Raw genomic sequence first — 26,193 nt, 5'->3', positions numbered from 1 at the left:
TTCAGGAGCGAGAAAGTCTGTACAGTTAATAGAAATAATTATATATATTAAGTATTTAAGTGTGTATGATTTAAATTTTTATTTAATTAAATAAAAGAACACGAAACCGAAAAGAATAACTAATTAAAAAAACAAGCTGAATTACCATAAATATGTAAGAATAAAAAAATATTGATAGGAAAATTAACTTCAGGAAGAAGGTGAGAAAATTAAATATCCCTTAAAGGTGCTTTTCGTCCACACGTTTTGCCAACTAATGAAGTCATTATAGGCTTATCCCATTCCCACTTAATCAATAGTTTAGATATAGAAGTTTTTTTTCTTTTAAATTCTGGACGTTTTAGAATGAAAGTGGGAGGTAATGGGGCTTGTGGTGGCATATGGGCTTTCATGAATTTATGAAGTGACCAAGGCCCACTTTTTCTTCCAATTGTTTGTTCTATTAATTATTGGGCTCTGACCACTTTCATTCTTTCCATTTTTAGTCTGATCGGATTTCATTAGAGCAAAATTCTTTAGAATCTGAGAAACCCTCTCTCTGTTTCCGAATAAAAGTTGAGAAAGAGCAGGGTTTAGAGGTTTATGGTCTCAGTCGGACAAAGTAGGAAGTTTTCTATTCTTTCATCTTCTCGCCCTTCTCCTTATTATATGAGTTAGGTCACGTGAATCCGAAAATCCCAAGCTTAACTGTGGCGGTTTTGCGGAGGAATATAACTCAGCTAATAATAACGGCAAACTGCCTGTTCCTCAGGCGGTGCAATAGTTATACGTATCAGAACCTAAGGAAATCCCGCCCCGCCGCTATTCCAACTGATAGAACACCCCTCGGCCGCCGGCGACAATGAAGCCTTCGAGGAATTTGGACGCTGGAACAGATTTAATGAGGTTCGGTTTCAAATTTGGTTTTGTGGCAAGAGAACCTTATTTTTCGTTACTGACAGTTTACTGGTTTCTTTTTGCTTTTGCAATCGGGTAAAATAGCTTGGAGAGTCATGGTGGAGACATCATCGTATTGCCCGCGAAAAAGAAGAAGGAAAAGAAAGGGAAAAATCAGGTAGTAACCACTTGCGGGATATGCTTACTGGTGTTTTCTAATGTTTTAACATTTGAAATTGACTATTTGTTTGTATTAGGCATCGGAAAAGCTCAATACAAAAAAGAAGCCTAAATTAAGCAAGTCCCAGAAAAGAAAGTTGAAGAAGCTTGAGGTATGTGTGTATTTATACGCATGGAGAGTTTTAGTACAATGTGCGTACTTTTGTTGCTTATTGAGGTATTAGGTGTTGATTGATCTAGATTTCACTTGTGTAGGAGGAGAAGGAAAAGGAAATGCTTCTATCAAAAAGCATCGAGACATTGGAGTAAGAATGTTGCTTTATGGATGCTTTTGCAGTTGAATATGTTTAAGTTCATTTAATGGTTTTATCTGATCACGGGGAATTGGCTTGATGGGGTTGCTTTAACTGTTCGTTTTTTCAGGAAGTACAAGATTCGAGAGGATGTGTATTCCCTTATGTGGTCTTCAAGGAACTTGGGTCAGGTTTGTGTTGGTCTTGTGATTCTGTTCTATTTGATGTAGAGGAAATGCCATTAATCGTGAGTGCCCCAATTGACTGCAGGTTGAAACTGTTCGAGAAAAACGGAGAAGAGAAGTTGAGTTTGCTAAAGTGGGTTTGGAATTGCCAGATAGCGCTCAACCTTTCAAGAAAAGGGCAACTAATAATTCATCTCAAAACATAGAAGTGAAGGAGGACAAAATCCAATCACAGGCGATCAATGACAGTGACCACACACAATCATCTTTGGCAGAAAGGGTGATCCTTAATGACACATCTATCTCAACAGGATCTTGTGAAAATGAAGTTTGTGGTGATGGACCCATGACTTCTAATGGGGAAGGTGTTCTTTCAAGCAGGGAAGTGGCTGGTGATGCTAATCAACCATCAAAGCCAGAACCTCTTCCAAAGTCTACTCAATCATTTCCCCAGGATGCAGATATGATTAAGTCTATGGTAATTAACTATTTAATATCCCATGTTTATTTCTTGGATCATGAGATTACACAGTGCAGTCTCTCAATTGCACAAGTATATGTGTTCCAAACTATGATGTGTGTATTCTGAACAGGATACAATAGCTGGGGGTCTGAAATATAATCGTAATCATGAAAATAACCGGGATAACCTTTCTTCGGCACGAAATAACACTGCTCCAACGGTGGTGCACGTGTCAAGACCAGAGGATGTAGAAAAGCAAAGGATGGGTCTTCCCATAGTCATGATGGAACAAGAAATAATGGAAGCTATAAATGAGAATATCAGTGTGATTATATGTGGTGAGACTGGGTGTGGTAAGACAACCCAAGTTCCTCAGGTTAGTATCTCTTTCTTTTAATTTCTTTTACTAAAATTAAGTAAACAATTTTCTTCTATGGAATTCTTTTATCTATTGCAATACATGGCAAATTTCAGTTTCTTTACGAGGCTGGCTTTGGATCAAACCATTTAACTACTCGAGGTGGTATTATTGGTGTCACCCAACCTCGCCGAGTCGCTGTACTTGCAACTGCCAAGCGAGTGGCATATGAGCTTGGGCATCAATTGGGTAAGGAGGTGGGCTTTCAAGTTAGGCATGACCGAAGAGTTGGAGAAAATTGCTCAATCAAGTTTATGACTGATGGAATCTTGCTTCGAGAAGTGCAGGTCCCGCCCCCCCCCCCCAATCCTAATCTTCTGCTGCAAATGAAATGCTTTTGTTGGTAGTTCTAACCATTTCAAAATTTCTCGCAAATTTTGGTGAAAGTGATGATGATGATCTCAGTTATAATGATCATCATACTTTATACCACTTTAGCAGTAAATGACTTGTTGTGATTGAGTGGTTGTCCTTGAGGCGGAAGAATGGTTTAACACAATTAGCAGATGTATCTGAACATCTGGATGATCTTTTTGTTCTACTATTTAACACATAGCAGGGAGAGGGGGGGAAGGAGAAACATCTATTCTGTTTCTTTTGATCGTTCAGCTATGAGAACTGTACTTTTCTTGGATTGATTTTCTCCATTGCAACTATTTGGCCCACACTTTCACTGCTTCTTACGTTAATTGAAACTTTCATTTGCACTGCAGAGTGATTTTTTGTTGAAACGCTACTCCGTAATAATTTTGGATGAAGCTCATGAGAGGAGTCTGAATACAGATATACTCATTGGGATGCTTTCTCGAGTCATCCAAGAGCGTCAAGTAATAACCCTCAGCTGTTGGAATTATATGTTTCGAATTTATTATCTCTTTAAAACTGATCAGAATGGCCTAGGATACTTACAAGACCAGAATTCTCAAAAACCTATTTTATCTAACAGTATCTCATTCTCTTTCCCCTATGTTTGCAGACATTGTGGTTACTTGCCTTTTTGAACTCTATATATTTACATAGCTCTATGTCCTTTTGCTTTATCACAGAGGGAATATGAAGAGCAGCAGAAGAGGATTCTTGCTGGCGAAACTATTGAAAAGAATAATAGGATATTCCCATTGAAACTTGTGCTGATGAGTGCTACACTGCGTGTGGAAGATTTTGTGTCTGGTGGAAGAATTTTTCGTACTCCTCCACCTGTGATAGAAGTTCCAACCCGACAATATCCAGTTACCACACATTTTTCGAAGAAGACAGAGATTGTCGATTATATTGGTCAGGCTTTTAAGAAAGTTTTATCAATTCACAAGAGATTGCCACCGGGGGGTATTCTTGTCTTTGTGACAGGGCAGAGAGAGGTCGAGTACCTTTGTCAGAGGTTGCGTAGAGCTTCTAGAGGGATAGTTGCAAATGTAGCCAAAGGAAAAAATGAGGCTTCTCCTGTCTGCAAAGATATACCTCCGGAAGAAAATGATATAAAGGAGATCAGTGAGGCATTTGATTTTCAAGGTAACTCCGGACATGAGATTACTGAACGTTTTAGTTCTTACATGGAGGAGGATCATGGAGATCTCTCAGAAGATGAATCTGATGTATCCTATGATTCAATAGAAGACAGTGATCTGGAATTTTATAGTGATGAAGAGAATCAGTCAAAACCTGTAGAGTCTGATATGAAGTTTTCAGACATTCTGGGAGCAGAGGGAAGCCTTGCTTCACTGAAGACTGCTTTTGAAGCCTTAGCTGGGAAAAATGCTCCCAATCCTCCTGCTGAGGTCCAAGATGTTGCCCAAACACTAGAAGGCACGAAGCAATCCAGTTCCACTGTTGAAGAAAATGTTGAGAAAAATAAGGGTTTGTCCGCTGGTCCTATGCGTGTTCTGCCACTTTATGCCATGCTTCCTGCTTCATCCCAGCTTCGTGTATTTGAAGAGGTTAGGGAAGGAGAACGTCTTGTCATTGTTGCCACTAATGTGGCGGAGACCTCTTTGACAATTCCAGGAATTAAGTATGTAGTTGACACTGGAAGAGAAAAGGTCAAGAATTATAACTCTTCCAATGGCATGGAAACATATGAGATACAGTGGATCAGTAAGGCTTCTGCATCGCAGCGTGCAGGAAGAGCTGGAAGAACTGGGCCAGGACACTGTTATCGCCTGTATTCTTCAGCAGTCTTTAATAACTTATTTCCTGATTTCTCAAGTGCTGAAATATCAAAAGTGCCAGTTGATGGTGTTGTCCTCCTCATGAAATCTATGAATATTGGCAAGGCAAGTTACAATTTCTAGTTCAAATTTTTATGTTTTCCCTTCAGCATGATTTACAGGATGATGGCCTTCAGGGAATTATGTATCATTTGTTACTGTTAAAAGTAGCATACCATGAACTCTGCCCTACTTACCTTTAATATCTTTAGTGTGGATGAAGATAATTTATAGTTTGCACTAAGGAATGGTCTTATTTCCTATTCCGGAGTTTGATATTGGTTTTGGCATCTTTTGGTGTAGTTTGACCACCATATTATCTTTCATTTGCAGGTTGCAAATTTTCCTTTCCCAACGCCTCCAGAGACTGATGCCTTGATTGAAGCAGAGCATTGTCTGAAGGTTCTTGAAGCACTCGATGGCAATGGAAGGTTGACCCCTCTGGGGAAGGCCATGGCTCGCTATCCAATGAGTCCTCGTCATTCCAGAATGCTTCTCACTGTCATTCAGATTATGCAACAGGTGAAAGACTATGCCCGAGCAAATCTAGTTTTGGCGTATGCAGTTGCAGCTGCTGCAGCTTTAAGCTTGGCAAATCCTTTTCTAGTGAGTTTTGAGGGAAGCCACAATGATGCAAATGATTTAAACCATGATGAGAAAGCTGGTTCTGAAGAAAGCAACAAAGTTTCCAACACAGAAGAAAAATCAAGGAAAAAGAAACTGATACAAGCAGCTAAAGCTTCTCGTGAAAAATTTTCTAACCCTACCAGCGATGCTTTGACTATTGCGTTCGCACTTCAGTGCTTTGAACTTTCTGGAAGCCGGATAGAATTTTGCAGTGAAAATGCTTTGCACTACAAGACTATGGAAGAAATGTCCAAGCTAAGAAAGCAGCTTCTTCAACTAGTTTTTGGTTCAAGTTTTACTGATGTACAACAGGAGTTCTCGTGGATTCATGGGACTTTTGGGGATGTAGAATGTGCTTGGAGGGTTTCCTCAGAGAAACATCCTCTTCTGCTAAGTGAGGAGGAGATCTTGGGTCAGGCTATCTGTGCTGGCTGGGCTGATCGGGTTGCTAGACGTGTTAAAGGAGCTTCAGTTTTGTCAGAGGGAGACAGAAAGGTCAATTCAGCACGGTACCAAGCTTGCATGGTTAAAGAAACAGTTTTTCTCCATCGTTGGTCGTCTCTTGCCAAGTCTCCACCTGAATATTTGGTATACAGTGAATTATTGCATTCGAAAAGGCCATATATCCATGGAGCCACAATTGTGAAATCAAACTGGCTTGTACAATATGCTCGACCATTATGTAGCTTCTCTGCACCACTTTCAGATCCAAAACCTTATTACAACCCTACAGCTGATCAAGTGTTCTCGTGGGTGGCTCCAACTTTCGGGCCCCATCTCTGGCTGCTTCCTTTGCATGGTTTGCCCATGAAAGATGATTTTAATAGGGTAGCTGTGTTTGCGTGTTCTTTGCTTGAAGGCCAAGTTCTGCCATGCCTAAAAGCTGTCCGGAAATTTCTGGCAGCCTCACCTGCAAGCATGTTGAAGCCGGAAGCATGGGCTCTTAAACGTGTGGGTAATCTGTTAAGTAAATTAAATAGGAAAGGAAGAGTTATCGATAGTTGTGCTAAACTAAGAATGTTGTGGGAAGAAAATCCAACAGAGTTGTTTCCAGAAATTCAGGACTGGTTTCAGGAAGGGTTCCGCATCAAGTTCAAAGAACTCTGGGCGGAGATGCTCCACCAAGCTGCGTTAGATTCCAAAGAAAGATTTTCAAAGAGGATCAGCAAAGGGAAAAAGAAAGTATGATTATATGTATTGTTTTAGCTTAGGAATTATCATTACAGGAAGGACTCAGTGCTGTAGTACAATATTAGCAAGCATATTAATTTTAATTCTTTTTCAGCTAAGGAATTATTTTATCATTTTCATCACTTTATTTTTTAATTAGCATGCTGGCTCGTTTGGGCCCCCTGATGTTAGGGCACAAGAGCAGATCAAAGGTTGACCCATAGGGTAGGTCCCCTTTGTCGAACTTAATTTAAGTTGAGAATCCATGTTTGCCAGGATGCCTTTTTGTTTCCTTAATTAATGACTGCCACCTGAAGAGGTAGTAATAAGCTTAAAGCAACTTCTACTCAGAGAAATTCTAACTTGAATCTGAACTGATCAGATTAAAAAAAATAATCTATTTTACATGATGTGTATTGATTTGGTTGGATCAAATTTAATATAAAATTTTTGGCTTATGCTATTCCTGCCAACTCAAGCTTCTAATAATCCCGAAAGTGATTTGAACGAGTTTTAAACATTCTATATGAGTATGACGTATGGTGAGTGGGAGGGGGCGGACAAGGATGTTGAGCATTTAACAAAGTGTGGTCTACACCCCATACCTCCTTAACATGGTTTTATATTATTTACTACTATTTATTATTGGCGCGTAACTTACTGTAAGCCAATGAAATGTTGCGTAAGCACGTGCGAGTGGGGATGGATCCGAAGCAGTCTTCACACGTGTATTCCCGTTCATTGAACCAGAGCTCTGCCCGTCGCTTTTATGCCCCGTGACGGCTCATAGCTATAAGCGCTTCTTTCCCTCCACTTTACTCACTTTTTGCTGACTCATCTTACTTTTTCCTCATTTTCTACTCCTGAAATCCTCTCTCTGTTTTGTTATACGAAAATTTCAAAACAAGTGCAAGTTTATCAAAGTGAATGCAGTGCTCCTCCTGAAGCAGAATCTGCGGCGGAATGAAGTTTCCCAATCACGTAATGTAATTTGTTGACAGGTATTTTCAGTTTTCTCGGAGATATGTAGTACAGTTCGTGGGGATGTTGTGATTTTGGAGAATGCACCTATGTGTGCGATATTTCAGTTTTTGCGCTTGATTGACTCGAGGTGATGGTGAAACTAGTTCGGTTTATTGTTTGTTATTCTTCTTATTCATCAGATCCTGTTGGACTTGGAGTTTTTACTTGTGTGATGATGAGAAATACTTGATGAATCTATTAGTACTTCTCTAGTTCTTTTGCATCTTGCTGCTGTTCTATAATATACGTGGTCTAAGAAGATTAGGCGTTGTTGAGGATTTTGAAATGGAATATTATCTATTGTGCTGGTGACTATAGCACACAAACATGTAGATGAAGCTATATGCGTGTTAAATTTTTTAATATCACGTGAACTTATCTATGTGGCATTTGATTGTGTTCTGTGCCTTGGAAGGATGCTTTGATTTGTTTAACACAGTCGCATATTCTGGACTTGTGGTAGGCATTGGTAACGAAATGAGAGGGTAAGTTCAATTTATAGATAACTTGTTAATAATTGATGAAGATAACAAGTATTATTTAAATTATGGTCTCCAGAATCATATGAAGATCATCAGAAATTTGAATTTAGATTTCTTGCCTGATGTCATGTAAAACAGAAGTACTCATTGGATAACTTGGAGCAGTTTGTTGCAAAGTAATTGATGTTGATTGGTTTATAGGAGAGGGAGAAAGATTACAAGGAGAGTTCTGAGGATAACATAACATTAACCGATACCGATCTTTCTAAATTTACTTTGAAACTTTTGAGAATTTGCTTGTCTGAGTGCATCTTTGCATTATGATTACCAGCTTGAAAGTTGTCACCGCATAAGCATAGTGCTAGGCAAGGTAATGGCCAATTTTAAGTTAAAATAATATCTACATGCGAACGCCACTTAATGTAAAAGAAAAACATGTTCACGTTGATTCCTCAAAGAAAATGTTTACTTTATTGATGAGTGTTCTATAGTATATCATCTTGATAGTTCTATTGTTATTTGAATCTATCCACATTTTTTGGGATTTTCAGTGCCAAGTGCAGAGGAGTTTCAGGAAATCTTGTACTATGTTGATTGACATGTATCTTGTTGAGGTTTTTTCTATTGATTTCCTGTTTGCTTCTTCTCTCATGTACTGCTTCTTAGTCAGAACTATTCATTCCATTAAAAAATCATATGTTTACATTATAAAGTTATGATGATGCAGCCTGATATAACCGTGACTTCTCTTTTTCAGATTCTTGTAATGGAATCCTGTGACTGTGTCGAGACTCAGTGGCCAGCTGATGAACTCCTGGTGAAATATCAGTATATATCAGATTTTCTTATTGCGATTGCATACTTCTCCATTCCATTGGAGCTTATTTACTTCGTTCAGAGGTCTTCTTTCTTCCCGTATAGATGGGTGCTAATACAGTTTGGTGCTTTTATTATTCTTTGTGGAGCAACCCACCTGATTAATTTGTGGACATTCTCTCTACATTCAAAAACTGTTGCAATGGTAATGACCATAGCTAAAATGTCTACAGCTGCTGTCTCATGTGTGACAGCTTTAATGCTTGTTCATATCATTCCTGATTTGCTTAGTGTGAAAACACGGGAATCATTTCTGAGAAGTAAGGCTGAAGAATTAGATAGAGAAATGGGACTCATCATAAAACAAGAAGAAACTAGCAGGCATGTGCGCATGCTGACTCATGAGATCAGAAGTACACTTGACAGACACACAATCCTGAGAACTACTCTCGTCCAGCTGGGGAGAACCTTGGAGTTGGAAGAATGTGCACTGTGGATGCCATCAAATAGAGGTTTGAATTTGCAACTATCCCATACTCTGAGCAACTTGATACCTGTTGGATCCACTGTTCCTATCAATCTTCCTATAGTCAATGAAGTCTTTAGTAGTGATGAAGCAATCCATATTCCACATACATGCCCCCTGGCAAATATTAGGCCTCCCGCTGGTAGATATGTTTCTCCTGAAGTTGTTGCTGTCCGTGTACCGCTCTTACACCTCTCAAATTTCCACATTAACAACTGGCCTGAACTGTCAGCAAAAAGCTATGCTGTGATGGTTCTGATACTTAATGGCATAAGAAAATGGCGTGACCATGAGCTTGAACTTGTTGAAGTTGTTGTTGACCAGGTTTGTTGGATAGCTTCTTCTATTAATTGTTCTGATTGCAAGCTCTTGATTTGTCCTACTTTAATCTCATGTATGCCCCATAAACAGTAAAATGCTGCTCACGATGTGTTCCTTCTGTCAACCAACTTGCAATGTTTAGGTTGCAGTGGCTCTTTCTCATGCTGCTATTTTGGAAGAATCCATGCGGGCTCACGATCAGCTTGTACAGCAAAATGTAGCTCTTGATCTAGCTCGACAAGAAGCAGAGATGGCTATCCGTGCTAGGAATGACTTTTTAGCTGTCATGAATCATGAGATGAGAACACCAATGCAAGCAATTATATCTCTGAGTTCAGTGCTCTTAGAAACTGAGCTAACTCCAGAACAAAGGGTTATGATAGAAACCATACTTAAAAGTAGCAATGTCCTAGCAACACTCATAAATGATGTGCTAGATCTTTCCAAACTCGAAGACTGTAACCTCAAAGTGGACGCCAAAATGTTTAATCTTCAGGGAGCATTTACAGAGGTAATAGAAACAGATTGTAGTCTCCTGTGTTTCTTTATTTCACCAACTTGTAGACCCTTTTTTCAAAAATGATAAGTAATCTAATACTATTCTTGTACCATAGGTTGTCAACTTGATAAAGCCGATCGCCTCCTTGAAGAAGTTGTCGATGACTTTGGCATTGGCTCTGGACGTACCTGTATATGCTACCGGTGATGAAAAACGACTAATGCAGGTCATATTGATTATTGTGGGTAATGCTGTCAAGTTCACAAAGGAGGGTTTTGTTGAAGTTGAGGTTTCTGTTGCAAAGCCAGAGTATATTCGATGCTGGAGACCTTCAGAATTCTGTCCGCCATCAACTGATGGCCACTTTTACCTGCGAGTGCAGGTCTCCTCAACCCGTTTCCTTTTCTTTGTTCCCCCCTTATTTTTCAGCTTTATAAACCGGTAACTGCTTAATCTGAAAATTTTTCACTTCATTCACCATTTATCTGAACACAGGTAAGGGATTCAGGGTGTGGTATCAATACTAATGATATTCCGCGTCTGTTCACCAAATTTTTTGAGCCAAGGAGCTCGTCAAATCGACGGAAGAGTGGTGCGGGTCTCGGGCTTCCCATTTGCAAAAGGTCAGTGTATCAAGTTAGATCTTTCCGATTCTCCCATGTGTCTAGAATTGAAAGCAATATTCCTTCTGGCAATTAGCGTGAGAAAAAACAGTAACTATTTCATTTGCTAGTGTTTAGGATTTATTTGACTCTTATGGATAATCGACTCAGGTTTGTCAATCTCATGGGAGGTGAAATCTGGATAGAAAGTGACGGCCTGGGTAAGGGTAGCACTGTTACATTCATAGTCAGACTTGGCATATGCAACAACCCAAATGTTTTACCAGCGGCTGCTGTAGACGAAGCAAGTCATCGACGAGATGATCTCTTTAATGCAGACTTCAGCAGAAATGACGACTTGGCGTCTCTGTCAGTTCCACGTTATGTAACGACTCCTCAATAGGTTAGCATGCTTGGGCGTGCAGGTAACACGCAAGTAAGGGGCACATATCAACTCGCTAGTCACTAACAAAGGAATAAACGTCAAATGTGGCCACGTTGATATTTAAAATTTAATACGGACGGTTTATTGCTTCAAGTTCATATAAATGCTGGCTATATTTGCTTTTGTTAGATTCTTTTATGTTAATAAACTCCTGATAAGTAACTACTTTGCATCTTCCAAACGGTACACGCCCCCAATTACGTCATATGCAAGCATTTTATGGTAAAAAACGTAAAACCAAATATAATATAAGATACCATGAGTTCTAAAGAACAACACATGGTAAAGGTGTCCCATTGATGGTAAAAGTTAAAGAGACATGTAAAAAACCCTTTAGCCTACATCAATTGGTGATTTAAGCTGATTAAACAATATGCTTACGCCATCAATTAGCATACACTAGTGTTGGAAAATGTTTAAGTAGCAGTCGCATCTGTGATTCAAGGGAACAGCAACCACAAAATTAATAAGCAAATAGTAAAAACATCTTATAAAAGGATGGAAATATCCGAGGAAAATTTTAGAGGCATCATGTAAAAACCAGCTTATAATTTAACATACTATAGTGAAAACAGATGGGTGTAATTTCAATACTCCTTTCACTAAACAACATAGTTATGTGATTACGACAATACAGATCAAAAAAGCTAAAGTGCAATTCTAACGAAAACATAAAATCAACATAGAGGCACTGATTGCAGAAACTGGTCATCATGGATCATTTCTTGGACTTCTTAGTTCCCCTGCATCATACATGTTTAAACTATCAGATAACATATTTCACAAAATACAAAGAGATCTATGGAACAATTAGAAATCACTTACTGAGCTTGCTGAGATGTAGGTGCAGGGGCTGCTGCGGCAGGTGGTGCTGCTTTTTCTCCTGGTCCCTGCAGTAGTTAAACAAAAAATGAAGATCCATGTTAAATTTCTCTAATATAGAAGTCCAATCATGAAATGGATTATGATTGTGTAATAAAAGAACAGCAGAGATTGCACAAGAGAAAGTGGAATGCATCTCTTTCTTCAACTAAATGAATATCCATTTCTATAGCTAACAAACACTGTAAATGGCAAAACAAACATAAGCACTCTGAACAAAGTCATCTGCATCATATCCACACTGATCCCAAGACAGGCCAACATTTGACAAGGATGACAAATGAATCTATACACAAATACATAACAAAATAAGCATGCACATTAGTGATCATTCACAGAATTGTTATCACAAAATATTCAACAAAAGCAATACCTGAGCAAGTCTTTCTTCTCTCCTTGCAATCTTTCTTTCCCTGCTAGCCTTGTTCTTTGCCCTCTTGGCTTCAAACTGATCAGACAATGTCTTCTCCCTAGCCTTCTCTGCCTTAGACTTGTGGATACTCTCCATCAAAACACGCTTGTTCTTGAAAACATTACCCTTCACCTTCATGTACATATCATGATACATGTGCTTGTCAATCTTCTTTGACTCCCTATACTTGCGTAACAAGCGCCTAAGCACCCTCATTCTCCTCATCCAAAGCACTTTAGTGGGTAGTCTTGCCTCCCTGGTACCCTTACGCTTACCTGAAATCAACCAGATAAGTCACCAAAAGATACCTCTATCAGTGAAGTGCAAGGATACAACTACAGTTAAGTTACTAAAGGAATTCCTGATACTGTTTATGATTTAACTCAGCAACTACAGTGCAAAAAGCCAAGGCACAAATATCAATATCTGATATATATAATATATATGAGGCTAGGCATATCTCATATGAAAATGCAGCAATATTAACCATAGAAATATCAATCTAGCCTACTTATATTTAGGCCACAAGCTCTTAAAAAGCATAAGATAAGTCACAGGACCAACTAAGACTGATCAAGTATCACATGTGGTAGTTCCCAAAAATAAAAAAGCAATACCATATCCAGAGTGGCGTCCCTTTCTCTTGGCCTCCTTCATTCGGCGAGCACGGGATCGTGAGTGAATCTTGGTTGGTTTCCTGATAATGAAACCATCCTTGACCAGTTTCCTAATGTTTTGTCCTGTGTCCATAAGATAGAATATTCATAATGCTAATACAAACATCTGGCAATAATGTAGGGACAGAATAAAGACATCACCACAGAAGCAAGGCACAAACAGTTATACTGGATATTCAATACAACATATAGCAGTCCGTAAGGCCTTAGGAGACGCATGCTTGTCTTGAAACTCAAAACCAAAGGCAGGCTATTGTTTGCATAATGAAATACTGGTTCACTCAGCATAATTTCCTTTCAATAATAATTTCAGCAAGTCTTCCTGAATAGACAACTATTTGCACTTCCATGGCAATTAGATGCGATAGTGGATATCACGACTCTGTTGCCCTTAGTTCTACATAACCTCCATCATTCCTCGACCACAGCATAATTACTATTGCATTAGTTAAAAGGCTAACTACCTAAATGCACTAATTCATAAGACATACCCTACAGCAGATGCAATTTGCACAAGCAATTCCACAACGGAAATCAATACATGCATATACTCAACAATAAAATAAATTATCTAATGTTTTCAATATTGGAATACTTATCACTGCTCTTTATAGCTGCAATCACATACGAACAACACAGCTATGATTAATTAAGATCAATAACAACCTGAACGAACGATGTAGGAAAGAATAAACAGCTCCATGCTACTCAAACAAATCCTTGCTAACAAAGAACAGGTCGCAATCAACAATCTTAAAAACATTAAAAACAGCAAAAAAATAGAGAGCAAACAACATACAGGTTTATCGTCACATAATTAAACGAAAAAGATCTAAGAGTAATGATATCGGAAACTGATACCAAGCAAACACAACTCAAACAAGTAAAGTATAGGTATGCGAGAGAAGAGTGGAGATTAGAGCGTACGAGAGTTAGCCATGGAGATTTCATTGCCTTCATTGGGGTCGAGCCAAACCTTGCCCTTGCCACACTTGAGTACGCTGGCGGCGAGCCGCTTCTGTAGCTTAAGCGACACCATCTTTTCGTCTCCCTCTCTCTCTCTAGTGGGTGTGCTAACTGGAAGAAAATGAGGGGCGATGAAGATAAGCGTTTTATACGATGCACAATTAGCCCTAGGGTTTATGATGGGGTCTTATCTCATTTGGGCTTTTTGTTAATGGGCTTATACTAATTGGGCCTAATAATTTTCATTGTGGGCTCTGTGCTGTAATCCAGCTGCACGTTTTGTAATTGTACTCCATTTTAAAATATTAATTAATTAGCCATAAAGAAACAAATATTACATTTTCATTAATCTTTTAATTCTTTTCTACATCTCAACTCAATTCTATGATGATTGATGCTCATTTCTATATTAATTGAATTAGTTTATTATAAATTATTGTTGCTTCTCCAGCTACAATTTTACACATAAAATTAACTTAATATGTACTGGTTTAAAAAAATATTTTATACATTTAATGCGTATTACCTATGTATAATAATAATATAAACATAAACTCAATGCATGTACACTCTGGATGACTTCTTTTTAATTTTATTTTTCCACATAAACTTTGTTTTAATTATTTTTACTTAATATTATGCAAGTTTATAATTGTTTATCTTTATCCAAAAGTTTCACCATATCTTTTTTGATAGTTTAGATAATTAAAATTTTATTTTGATATATAATAACACTTAAAAGATATTTTTTATTTTTCACTAAAAAAATAATTTTTTATTTTCTATTCAATTTAAATAAATGCATCATTAATTTTCTTTATCCAAAAGATTCACTCATTTTTCTATGTAGATTATTTAGTAAAATGATTCTTTTTTTTTTTTTATGTTCACTTTACTTTTATATTTTTCTACTTATTAAAATTTAAACAATAATCAAGTCATTTATTTATAAATACAAATTTCCCGTGTCTTTGTACAGATTACTAACTGGTATAAAATATCATACAAGACTAAGTGGTCTTATTCCATACAATGAAATAAATAATTATGTCGTGTCTCCCATTTTATTTTTTCCGTGTTATTTAAATTAAGGAGACCAATTTTGCACTTGAAGAAAATTCTTAATTGGGAATCAATTTGATCAAATTTAAACTATTATATAATAAATATAATATAGTTATAAATAGATTGTGTGATCATCTCATTTAAAAAAATTCCAACTTATCCAGCTTTTGAAATTAAGTGGTTTGAGCAGTTGAATCTTATTAGCCTGCATCAAACATATAAGTTAATATCCTCAACAACCACCGAAATATATATTTGTCGCATAAACATAGTGAACATCAACTACCAAATGAGGACCAAATTTCAACTGCCTATCATGCATCCTCAACTCCATAACATTCACAAACATTAATTCTTGAAATCTCCATGTTTCTGCAACCTCAGCTGCATGACTCAAACTTATACACAACTATATAGTGCACCTGCAGATTCATTTAAAAACCCTGCTTCAACATCACTACCACCGGCGACACCACCTGCCGCCGCCCATCAGACCATGCTATCTTCCCAGCCTCCGTTACGATATTACCAGGGGCCACCACCAGCTTATCCGCCTTTATCCTCACGCTGTAACTTTGCTTTTCACCCTTTGATTTGAATTCCATCTTCGCCGGATTTACCGTCAGAGTTACCCCTTTGGGATTGGTCACTGTCACGCCGTACACAGCTCCGCTTTCACTGACATGAGTTACAGTCCTGGTAACCACAATCTCAAGATCCTTGTCTGCAGACGCCTCAAATTCAACCGAGATCGCCGGGTAATTAAGATCCCACGGCTTTTGTTTTTTACTGCAACTGATTGGCCTCCTAGCTATTTGCCTTATTTCTCGACGGGTGAAATTTGATGCACAGAGAAAATTAACGTAATTATTCGGACTCAAGTCGTACACGAATCCAGGATCAACGGCTTTCTCTGGATCCACGTGTCCTGCCCCAATATCCCAAACCGTTGATACATTGTAAGCTTTCTCATCCAGTAGTGGTTTGCCTTCGCTGTCATGGCTGTAAGCCGTGGTCATCATAGCTGACCGGATCATAGCCGGTGACCAGTCGGCATGGGCCCCCTTCAGCAGCGCCGCCACGCCGGAAACATGCGGGCAGGACATCGATGTGCCTGATGCCACATTGAATTCTGTACGCCGTGTGTCAGAGGATAGCTCGCTCGGTGCCACCCCGTCAGGCCAAGCTGCTAGGATGTTTACACCTGGCGCAATGATGTCAGGCTTCAGCACGTACGGTGACTCAATGCTGGGGCCTCTCGCCGAGAAGGATGCTACCACCGGCGCTGGTTTAACGCCGATCTCGGTGCCGAGAAATACCATCGTTGCCCTTGGGTTTGGACTGGAATTGATGTACTCGCGAATTATCAGGCGTGCGGATTCGGTGACGGCGAGCCCTGGAATTAAATGAGAGTCTGCGACTAGGCCTTCGCCGATTGGCGGAACGTTGGCCACCACGACTCCGGCGCCGCCTGCTTTTTTAACAACCTCTCCTTTAGCGACTCGGGGGTTGCCGCCTCGATCACACACTACGATTTTGCCACGTACGGATTCTTCATCCAATGACCCCGCCGTGCAAATGGCGGCAGAGAAACTTCCGGCGCGTCTACCGCCAATAGTCCGGCTTGCATTTCCACCGTATACCAGAGGAAGATAAGTTTTTTCAGGCAAAGGCAGGCCGGTGTAGAGTGACGCTCCGTTTATCACCCGTCCATCTTCAAGCACGAGATCAGCACGGAATCTTCTATCAATTGTGCTAGCGCCGACTGTTGTCATCCACGGTGCAACATTTGTCACCGTCATTTTAGTTGGACCCTCGTTACCAGCAGACGCCGAGACCAAAATGCCCCTCTCCATTGCACCGAATGCACCAATTGCCATAGGGTCTAGATTGTATGGCACAGCGCCGCCGCCGACGGAGATTGAAATGATATTCACCCCGTCCTCCACCGCCTTATCGAAGGCTGAGAGAATATCGGAGTCCGTGCAACCATTTTTCCAGCAAATTTTGTACACTGCTATTCGTGCTTTAGGCGCAACTCCGACAGCAACACCACTGGCGTAGCCGAAAAAAGAGGCGTTGCTGACAGCTCTGCCGGCAGCGGTGGAGGCGGTGTGTGTCCCATGGCCATCGGAGTCTCTAGCTGATTTAAACTCTTCAGAAGAATTAATCCCGCCCTTTCGAGCTTCATATCCGGCGGCAAAATATCGAGCGCCAATGATTTTCTTATTGCAGTGAGCTTTGGTGAAATTCTGTCCTCCTACACACTCGCCTCTCCAACTGGAAGGGATGGGCCCCAGACCTTCATCATGAAAACTTCGATGTTCTGGCCATATTCCGGTATCGAAAATCCCTATAATAACGTTGGAGCCTGAGTCAGATTCAGACAACAAGCCAGCCGGGTTACCCGAGGATAAGCCGAGGAAGTGAGGGGATCTAGTTATGTGTAAGTGGCGAAGACGATCGGGTAGAACGGCCAAAACCCCGGGGCGTGTCTCGAGCTGTCGGGCTTGTTGTGGAGTTAGTTTAGCAGAAAAGCCATGGAAAACAGTTCTGTAGACATGCAGAAGTTCTCGAGAATTCTGCGTCTGAGTGGTTATGGTGGTCTCAGAGTCCAAAGGGTTGGAATCAAGGCTTCGAAGAGTGGCCTTGTACCACTGTTCCACATCAGAGAAAGCAGAAGGTTTCAAGTCATTTTGGACTCTGACAATGAAGGTCTGAGCACTTTGAGCATCATCAGCATCAGGAGGTTCACTGTAAACAAGTGAGGAGGAGACGGAAATTACAACGACGAACAGAAACCCCAACCGGCCCATTTTGGATTTCAGGGAGAAATTACTAATAAGGATGAAGATGGGCGTGACTGCTACTCTATTCTCAACTCCGAATATATAGAGAGAGAGTCTGGAAAAGGGACAAAAAGCAAGTCGTAAAGATGCGTAGGAAACGTTGAAAATTCACAAAACGCCTAAAAATAGTACGAGAATAGCATGACGATTGAGGAGTGGAGGCCAGCCAGCGTACATACATACACCAATTTTCCCCCATGCGGAGGTGGCGAAATTGTGAATCTTGTTTCCAACTCCAGGAAATCATCACGCTTTTTTTGAAACAAAGTAATCTTATAGGTAACTTGTTTCCCATGAGATGCTTTATATATTGAAAATTTCCTATGTTCTTGGCAACTATAATAATCAGATATCTATACCGTTCGTATTTGAATTTGATGTATATCGTCAACTAATTAATGCAGTTGTTAGTAGCGTAAAATCACGTTTCTCTACCTAAGGACCCTAGTTTCTTAGTCAGAACAACCTTTTTTCCTAGTATATATCTTCCTTGATTGTAAAAAAGTATCCATACTAGTGTAATTAATTACATTTGTTAAAATTATTTAATTGTATTCATTTGGGGCTTAAGAAATCCATATAGCTGCACTCCAATATGTATACTTGAAAATATGACTAAAAGTGATTACTTAATGATATTGAAAATCCATAATAATAGAAGGTATGGTACAATATTCAAATATACACACATGATAATTTAAAAGTTGGATTCGTAACCAATGAGGATTAGATTAGTTGGTGAAGTTGAACCCCATGATGTATTGATCATGAATCGAGTGCCACTAATTTGAATATTAATTAGTTTTCTTTAACAGTAGTTATTGATTGATTAGATATACATATGATATTAATAATTAATACATACCGATAATGATGTGATTATAACCAAATATTCTATTTCTAGAAAATAGAGCATTTATCAACGGATATATATATAGCACCCTCACTCAAGAGTCAAGACCCCTTTTTCTTTTTTTCAAGAATGGAGCATTAATGGCAAAATCGGAAGAAGGGGTGACATCAAATCCAAAGATGGGAATTGAGATGGGTTGGATTTTAATGTGGGTGATGTTAGGGAAGAGAAGAAGACAGGGAGGGAAGGGGCATTGGAAATGGCTCCAGAGAAAGGGTTTGGCTTATAAAGTTGGTGTGTATGGCGGTTTACTATTTATATCACCAGAAGATATGCATGGACCTATTCGGAATTCGGTGCCTAAAACTTCACAGCTATTTCTACGTAATGGGATCACATTTCGCATCCTCTTGCTTTTTTGAAGATGGGGTCGTTCGCAATTGATTGCACTCAGATACGTAGTTTGACACATGGGATGGAGAGTGTGAGCTAAGGCCTATGAGTGCATGCAGTGTGGGTTGTGGATCGATTATAAGTTTGTTCGTTTAATTAGATTGGGATGATTTTTTGGGGTTTAGTATAGTGACAATTATATATATAGATATATTATTGTTTTGTGACAATGTATGCTTTTATTACAATTATATTTATCATAATTAATGCATATGTCTGATAGTGATAATCAGCAAAAGTGTAAAGGCATAAAATATCGATATGTAAAAAATAAATATTTATACATAGTTGTATATATATATATTATACCTATCTCAATAACTGTTTACAACTTCAATATTTTTTATGTATTTAACTAAAATAAAAAAATAATTACATTATTAATTTTTTATATTAATTACACACACATCTACTGTGCCTCTACACTATACATAAATATGGATGGAGAGAGTGACTGTTATATTTGGGTTATTGCGGGGCTATAGCCCAAATAGCCTTAAGAGTCAATGTACTCATCTAAAGCTAACGCCACAATAGAGAAGCCCATATAGTTTGGGGTTGGTGAAATCGATTTTGAGTTGGTCAACACAAACATAACCCTTAATTTATTTAATATTTTGTTTGGGATGGTGGGGGAGTCATGTTTGTGTAGTAGCAGCCAGCAGGCCTATTAATTCAGAAATTGTACTAGTTTGTAGGTACAAGACTAATAAATAAAAACTTTGTAATTTCCAAAAAGCCTCAAAGCTGTGGGCGGCGCTGATAGTATGAGCCCCTGGGTAATGGGTAAGCGAAATACCGTCAGCGCCTCTTTCGTAAACTGCACTGCGCAGCCTTTTGTTGCAACTTTACACCGACACGCTCCAACAAATACTTTGGGAATAGTGTAATAATAAAGTAAGTTTTAATCAAAATTCTTCTGTTCTCTTGCATGCCCACTCAATACTTTCCACCGCTTTTGCTCCATATAAAATTATTTATTTATTTTTAAATTAAGGTAAAAATTCATGAACTTGTTGAGCTCTTTCTATGTTTTATTATTATAAAATACTTGAACCCATTTTATTTATTTATCAAATCAAATTAAATATAAATTTATACGTATTTTGTAATTATATTTATGTTGCAACAAAAAGAATGGGGGGCTTAACTAGAAAAGCAAAAGATCTGCAATTACAACCACTAGATGGGAAACTCGTAATTACATTTATTCGACAAACACTGGAAATCTTAACACATTTCACCAGAGACATATTACTCCTAAGCCCTAAACATTATAATCACGAAAGCATCAATTACTCCATAATTTACAGATTAATCCATAATTAGAAAAGCAAAATGGAAGAACAACACCACCAATCACAGACACCTCTAGAGTCCACCGGAAACTTCATCAAAGCTCCAGAGTTCAACCGTCTCCGGTGGCGGATTAGTCGGCGCCGCTGGGGACTGCCCGTCGAGATACGGAATCTGATAGAATTTCATGTAGTTTTCATAAGCCATCAGCTCCTCAGACAGCTTCTGCACTTCGTTGTCCGCCTCCGGCGGCACCTCAAATTCAATCACCGCCTTGGTACTATTCTTACCATTTCCATTCAGATCATGATGCTTTACTTCACCCGCATTATGGGCAGAATACAACTCATTTTCCAATCCCGCCTGGTTGAACTCACTATAGCTATGCCCAATATTGTAGGGTTTACCAGGGTTAGCATTGTAACTATAGCTGTAATCAACGTCCTCATTGGGGAAATTAACTTTTGCTTTCTTTCCTCTGATTTTACGGGCTTCTCTGTCGTAAGCCCGGGCAGCTTCTTCTGCAGTGTTGTAGGTGCCCAGCCAAACTCGAACGCCTTTCCTCGGGTCACGAATTTCGGCTGCCCATTTGCCCCAAGGCCTTTGCCTTATTCCCCTGTACAGGTTTTTCCTCTGCTTCTTCTTAGCAACAGGTTTTTCCGCAGGCTCATCACCTGAGAGCAACAAAAATCACCAGAAATTAGCGAATCCGAAGAGAGTAAAACTCAGAAACAGGAAGAATGAAGTAGTTAGTTACCTGTAGAGGGGCGGGGCCTTTTTAGAGGTGGAGTAGAGTTCTGATCATTGGAGCAACTGAAAGCAGTCGGCCAGAAGTCGGCGGAGGTGGGACAGAGATCAGTGGATGAGACGCGGCGGCGGGGAATAAGGCCAGCGAGGATTGCACCGCCACACATTCTTGGTTATGGTTTCAAAATTTGTATGGTTTATGAAGAAAATAAGAAAGCAGCAATAGAAGAAATGATTTGAAGGGTTTCGTGAAGGGAGAGTTTGGGTTTGTGCTTGTGGGTTATGGGTTATGGGTTGTGAGGTGAGCGTTATGGAACGTAGGGCGGTTTTGTGGTATATATACATGGGGCGTGGTGGGCGGGGTTACTTCGCGTTGGGTGCGTGGTGGGGGCGACTCGATGGCGTTTGGTAAATGGTGAATAGCTAAGCCAACTCGCTTTTGCTAGTTGTCAGTGCGACTTGTGTCCCCAATTCCATTGCTTTTTTTAAATTTAAAAAATCACTCACTCAACAACTTTTGTAAATTTAAATTACGTACGAATTACACTGTAATTTATTGTAATTATAAATATTTTTTTATTTAAAATAATATATTTTAAAATCTTGACTATTTATTGTGAGATATTAGTTAATTGATCGTTAATTGTAAAAAAATTTATAATTTTTCAAACTAAAAAAAAATTATAATTATAACAAATGTAAGTAAAATTCATTTTAATACCTTTACTTTAATTAATGGCATATTTTGTAATATTTAAATATATATATTTATACACCGCACATACAAAATATTGTATATATATATGAATAGTATAATCTTTAAATATTTACATAATATAATACTAATTAATTATTTGGATTGAAAATAAATAGGTGTTTCGATGGGTGGAAGAAAGAAAAAACATTTAATTGAACAGAGTATAGTGGTCAACATTAAAACGGAATTAGGGCATGATTTGTTTGACGATAATCAACAAGTCACGATAGATTAAGGATGTCAGAGGGCCCTGCCCCCGAATGAAAACCTCGGATGCCCACGGTTGCTCCAAAGTTGAAAGTCGGGGACGTACCACGTCATATATTACATTAATTACAACCTTAAACTTATCCAAACCTCATCTTATAAGTATTTGATACTATATATATACTTACTAGTTTTCTGTTGGATAATTAGTATACAGTTTTAATATAAATTGATGTAGGCAGTTTATTCTATGGTTATAAATGGATTAAATTCCTCCAACTCTTTCATTGAATACAAAACAGATCAAATCTGCATATTTTAGTTGGGTCAGTTCAATTCGATTCAATTTTATTTCAAGCTCAAACATGTATGGACTCATGATGATCAGATGATCAATCACAAATCTGAGAAATTGTATAATTATGAAAATCTATAAATATAAGGCCTCTATGCACTAAGAACAACTCTTGATATCCACGCATTTTTTACGACCTTATATATTTCTCCTATATATATATGACTTTATTTACTTGGGCACTGTAGTGCAGTAATTAGGATCTTTCTAATGTGATTCTTATTATTTTTTATTTTATAAGTCACGTATCAGTAAAAATCAAAATTATATTAAAACTTTGTTTACGAACTTGAGGAAGCATATCAAAAGAATAAATTAGGTAAATCATGGAGATAAGGTGGATGTATATCAAATATATTTTTAGAACATTTAAATTAAAATAAAATGGGAAAATAACGAATGTATTTCTCAAAAAATTGGATATGGTTTAGATATATTATTAGTGCGGCATTGATTGTAGACAAAGTCTGGCTTTGACTCAACCTACAATTGACGCGGTCATTAGCAAAGTCTATTCCCAGAAAATTCAGTTCCACTCTACGTATTCTATTCATATAATCTGTTATTCAGCTGTCCAAACACACTTTATGCAGTAATTTCTTGCTTCAACTAATACTATCGAAAAAGGAATTGTTAAAAACTGCCTCTATTGCTAAAAGGCGGGTAACTTACATTTTTGTCCCAAAACGATTTTGGTTCCTGAAATATTTTTGGTTCACAATCTTTATAAATAGTTACGATTTTGATTAAAATTTATTTTAACTTAAAAAGTATAGAGACAAAAGTGTAATTTATCCTTGAAAAGGCCCAGATTTATATTAAAATTGGTTGTAAACGATGAGTTTGAGTGATTTATAAGTCCCAAGGCATCCTCTTCCTAGCGAGACGCCTTTTTAGAACAAAACTGTGAGATCCATACAAAGTCAGAGCGGACAATAACTCGAGCAACAGGGTGTTGATCGAGTCGCAAGCAGCATCAAATCCTATCTTTATAATTTCAATTAATCAATAACATTTTAATATCATGAATCATGCTATTTCGAGATAATAGGTTTTTTTTAAACTCACAAGGACATTTTGTAAGATGACAGTACTGGATCCATAATGCAGATTTGGTGAAAATTGACTTTAACTTACTAACACATTGATGAGACTGTAATAATTAAATTGAGCAATGTTTCAATAAACTTTGGGCAAAAATGAATATTTTGCGACAATTATATTTTCGACCTTCTAATGTTTCAAAATGTACGCAAAGTTCGTTAAGCACGTAATTAATGAGTGCAGCCCCATTTTGTGTAGAGTTGAATGAAAACGTGCTAGCAAGTAAGTAGTGCTACTTGAGGGAAGCCAAATGCTTAGCCTAGGCCGTCACATGAAAAGTGGCGTATATATATACCCATGTAAATTGTAATGATGATCTGAGTTGATTTCGGTGGTGTGGAAGTGAATCGAATAACAAACAGAGACAGAGGATCCAGAATTGAAATGCCTGTCCGAAAGTTTTCACATCTCTTGTGTCTGTTTTTGTTGTCTATGATTGTTGTAGCTTCGGCGAGTGGTTACGGCTACGGCTCGAAACCGGATGTGGAGAGCTCCAAGTCCTCGGGTACAAGGAAAAAGTTTCTCCCGGGGGTGTTTAGCGTACAGGGGATGATTTACTGCAAATCCGGCTCTAAGGTCTTCCCACTCAAAGGTGATCACTATCCTTAATTATTAATCTGACGTGATTGATCATTATTTCGATTTCGATTATTAATATGCTTATTATTATTATACATAATCTCTTACACACTAAAGTTTGATTACAAATTTTTTAACAATAAAATTTTGTGTCTGAATTGTTGAGTTGTCCTGAGTGTCAACACGATGATTCTTATCTTTTCAACCGTCCGCAAATTTTTTAATTCCAACTGCAAAAATCAAACTTGTGAACCAACGGAATATTCACTAGTACGTGACAATTCAATGTAGGAGGCGTGGTACGGATAACATGCCTAGGCATCGACAAAGACGGCTACGAAACGGCTCCTTTCTCCATCTTGAGCCGCCCAACGGACGCCAACGGCTACTTCTTCTCCAAGCTATCATCTCAGCTGCTGGAAGACGACGGCGTCAAGATCTCCCAGTGCAAGGTCTTCCTACACAGCTGTCCCCTCAAAACCTGCCCAGTGGCGACCGACGTCAACAAGGGCTTGAGCGGTGCGCCGCTTTCTGCTTATCGACCCATCGGCTTCAACAACATGAGGCTGTACTCTGTCGGGCCATTTGTCTACAGTTCCGAGACCCAGAAAAGTTTCCCCTACGGTTACTGAGAGAGAGTCCAAGTGTGTGGGCCTACTCTTATTTTGTAGATTATACAAACGTCTAACCCAATTGTTTTAGGCCCAAACTACTTGGGCCTTGGCCCAATTAAAAAACTTGGGCTTGGTTTTTCTGGTAAACTTATTAGTATTTGGACTATGGGCTTCTGGTAGTGGAAATTTTGGGTGGTTGGTGTCATGTTTTTTCAACAGTTATAAATCGACCAAATACTATTATTGCAATATTCAATACATAATATATTAAAAATTTTAAATTAATCATAGTAAATAAAAAATAGTATTTTATTATTAAAAGAAAATTAATAATTTATATTTGAGGGGTTCGAACTCATTATATTTTGATTGGTGGCGTGTATTACTATCACAATACTAATAATATATATATAAATTCATATTCTAAAAAAAGTATTTAAATTGTTAGTACTGAATTGAAGATTTAGACTAATTCAACGTCTGCTGAGATTTTTATATGGTTGAATAAAGAACATTTGATGCTATTAACATTTGTAGCATTACGGAATCTGTACATTAATTACTTATATTTCTTTGACTGAATATATTTTTATGTATGTATATTGCATGGTTGAAAATGTTGTGGATTTTTTTATTTTTATTTTTTTTAGAATATTTTGAGATAATGTAGTCAAAGAATAAAAATAAATATTACGGTGATTAGGGTTATTACTGAAACCAATCGGACCCAATTCGATTAGTACAAAAATAATAAAATATATTTTAAAACATTAAATTATTTAAGCTTGATATATATTTAGTTCAATTGAATTAAATTAGATTAATAATCATATTAAATTTAATTAATATTTTTTTAAGTTCGATAACAATTTAAATAAATTTTAAATTTATTGAAGACTTTTATTACTGAGACCAAGCGAATTGGAAAGCTAAGAGCAGAGGCAGAGGTGCCGAAAAGGAGAGGGAGTCATTAAAAATTTAGGTTGGCCACCAAAGTTGAAAAACTGATCCATCTATGATTCATAACTACTCACATCTTTCTTACCTCATTTTCCATAATATTTTATTATTTTTAACGATATATAAAGCTTTAGAAAAAAATATAATATATTTATATAATAATTAATTGTGTATAAATTTAGAAACAAAAAGGACTTGTAAGAAAAAAAAAGATATATTTTGGGAATAGGAATATTATGAGATGAGCAAAGTTTGGTTAGGTAAATAGGTTGGTGGAGAGTGAGAGA

General features: G+C 38.0%; 5 protein-coding genes and 1 pseudogene across 6 annotated transcripts; 3 read left to right on the top strand and 3 right to left on the bottom strand.

The window, feature by feature from the left end:
- The first annotated feature begins 474 nt into the window (after window positions 1-474).
- FAS4 (RNA helicase family protein) lies at window positions 475-6,556 on the top strand. The gene is made up of 11 exons (XM_011081316.3): window positions 475-885; window positions 982-1,054; window positions 1,134-1,208; window positions 1,312-1,361; window positions 1,480-1,540; window positions 1,620-2,012; window positions 2,128-2,373; window positions 2,472-2,702; window positions 3,129-3,242; window positions 3,462-4,685; window positions 4,953-6,556. The coding sequence occupies exons 1-11, from the start codon at window positions 842-844 to the stop codon at window positions 6,432-6,434; spliced, it is 3,993 nt and encodes a 1,330-aa protein (XP_011079618.1). The 5' UTR covers window positions 475-841; the 3' UTR covers window positions 6,435-6,556.
- A 669-nt stretch (window positions 6,557-7,225) lies between these two features.
- Window positions 7,226-11,258, top strand: ERS1 (ethylene response sensor 1). Of its 2 annotated transcripts, none has more exons than XM_011081317.3 (6): window positions 7,226-7,417; window positions 8,679-9,587; window positions 9,727-10,095; window positions 10,199-10,465; window positions 10,579-10,706; window positions 10,857-11,258. In XM_011081317.3, exons 2-6 carry the CDS (start codon window positions 8,688-8,690, stop codon window positions 11,086-11,088), a joined length of 1,896 nt encoding a protein of 631 aa, XP_011079619.1. In that variant the 5' UTR covers window positions 7,226-7,417; window positions 8,679-8,687; the 3' UTR covers window positions 11,089-11,258. The 2 variants fall into 2 exon arrangements, with proteins under 2 accessions (XP_011079619.1, XP_011079620.1); XM_011081318.3 differs by having other exon boundaries at window positions 7,226-7,527.
- A 404-nt stretch (window positions 11,259-11,662) lies between these two features.
- Window positions 11,663-14,195, bottom strand: LOC105163096 (Ribosomal protein L19e family protein). Its single transcript, XM_011081319.3, has 5 exons — window positions 14,029-14,195; window positions 13,042-13,164; window positions 12,386-12,699; window positions 11,956-12,020; window positions 11,663-11,873 (listed from the first exon to the last, which is right to left on the bottom strand). The coding sequence occupies exons 1-5, from the start codon at window positions 14,138-14,140 to the stop codon at window positions 11,849-11,851; spliced, it is 639 nt and encodes a 212-aa protein (XP_011079621.1). The 5' UTR covers window positions 14,141-14,195; the 3' UTR covers window positions 11,663-11,848.
- Window positions 14,196-15,355: 1,160 nt separating this feature from the next.
- On the bottom strand, window positions 15,356-18,024 carry LOC105163097 (subtilisin-like protease SBT1.5 pseudogene; annotated as a pseudogene).
- Window positions 18,025-20,433: 2,409 nt separating this feature from the next.
- On the bottom strand, window positions 20,434-21,660 carry ERF71 (Integrase-type DNA-binding superfamily protein). Its single transcript, XM_011081322.3, has 2 exons — window positions 21,341-21,660; window positions 20,434-21,257 (listed from the first exon to the last, which is right to left on the bottom strand). The coding sequence occupies exons 1-2, from the start codon at window positions 21,495-21,497 to the stop codon at window positions 20,659-20,661; spliced, it is 756 nt and encodes a 251-aa protein (XP_011079624.1). The 5' UTR covers window positions 21,498-21,660; the 3' UTR covers window positions 20,434-20,658.
- Window positions 21,661-24,022: 2,362 nt separating this feature from the next.
- On the top strand, window positions 24,023-25,182 carry RHS13 (root hair specific 13). Its single transcript, XM_020695067.2, has 2 exons — window positions 24,023-24,345; window positions 24,624-25,182. Exons 1-2 carry the CDS (start codon window positions 24,138-24,140, stop codon window positions 24,962-24,964), a joined length of 549 nt encoding a protein of 182 aa, XP_020550726.1. The 5' UTR covers window positions 24,023-24,137; the 3' UTR covers window positions 24,965-25,182.
- Window positions 25,183-26,193: the final 1,011 nt, after the last annotated feature.

The sequence above is a fragment of the Sesamum indicum genome, linkage group LG6 (genome assembly GCF_026168435.1).
Source record: "Sesamum indicum cultivar Baizhima isolate 11 linkage group LG6, ASM2616843v1, whole genome shotgun sequence".
Lineage (NCBI taxonomy): Eukaryota > Viridiplantae > Streptophyta > Magnoliopsida > Lamiales > Pedaliaceae > Sesamum > Sesamum indicum.
The sequence above is the reverse complement of the archived record's forward strand: the minus strand, read 5'-3'. Positions and strand labels throughout refer to the sequence as shown.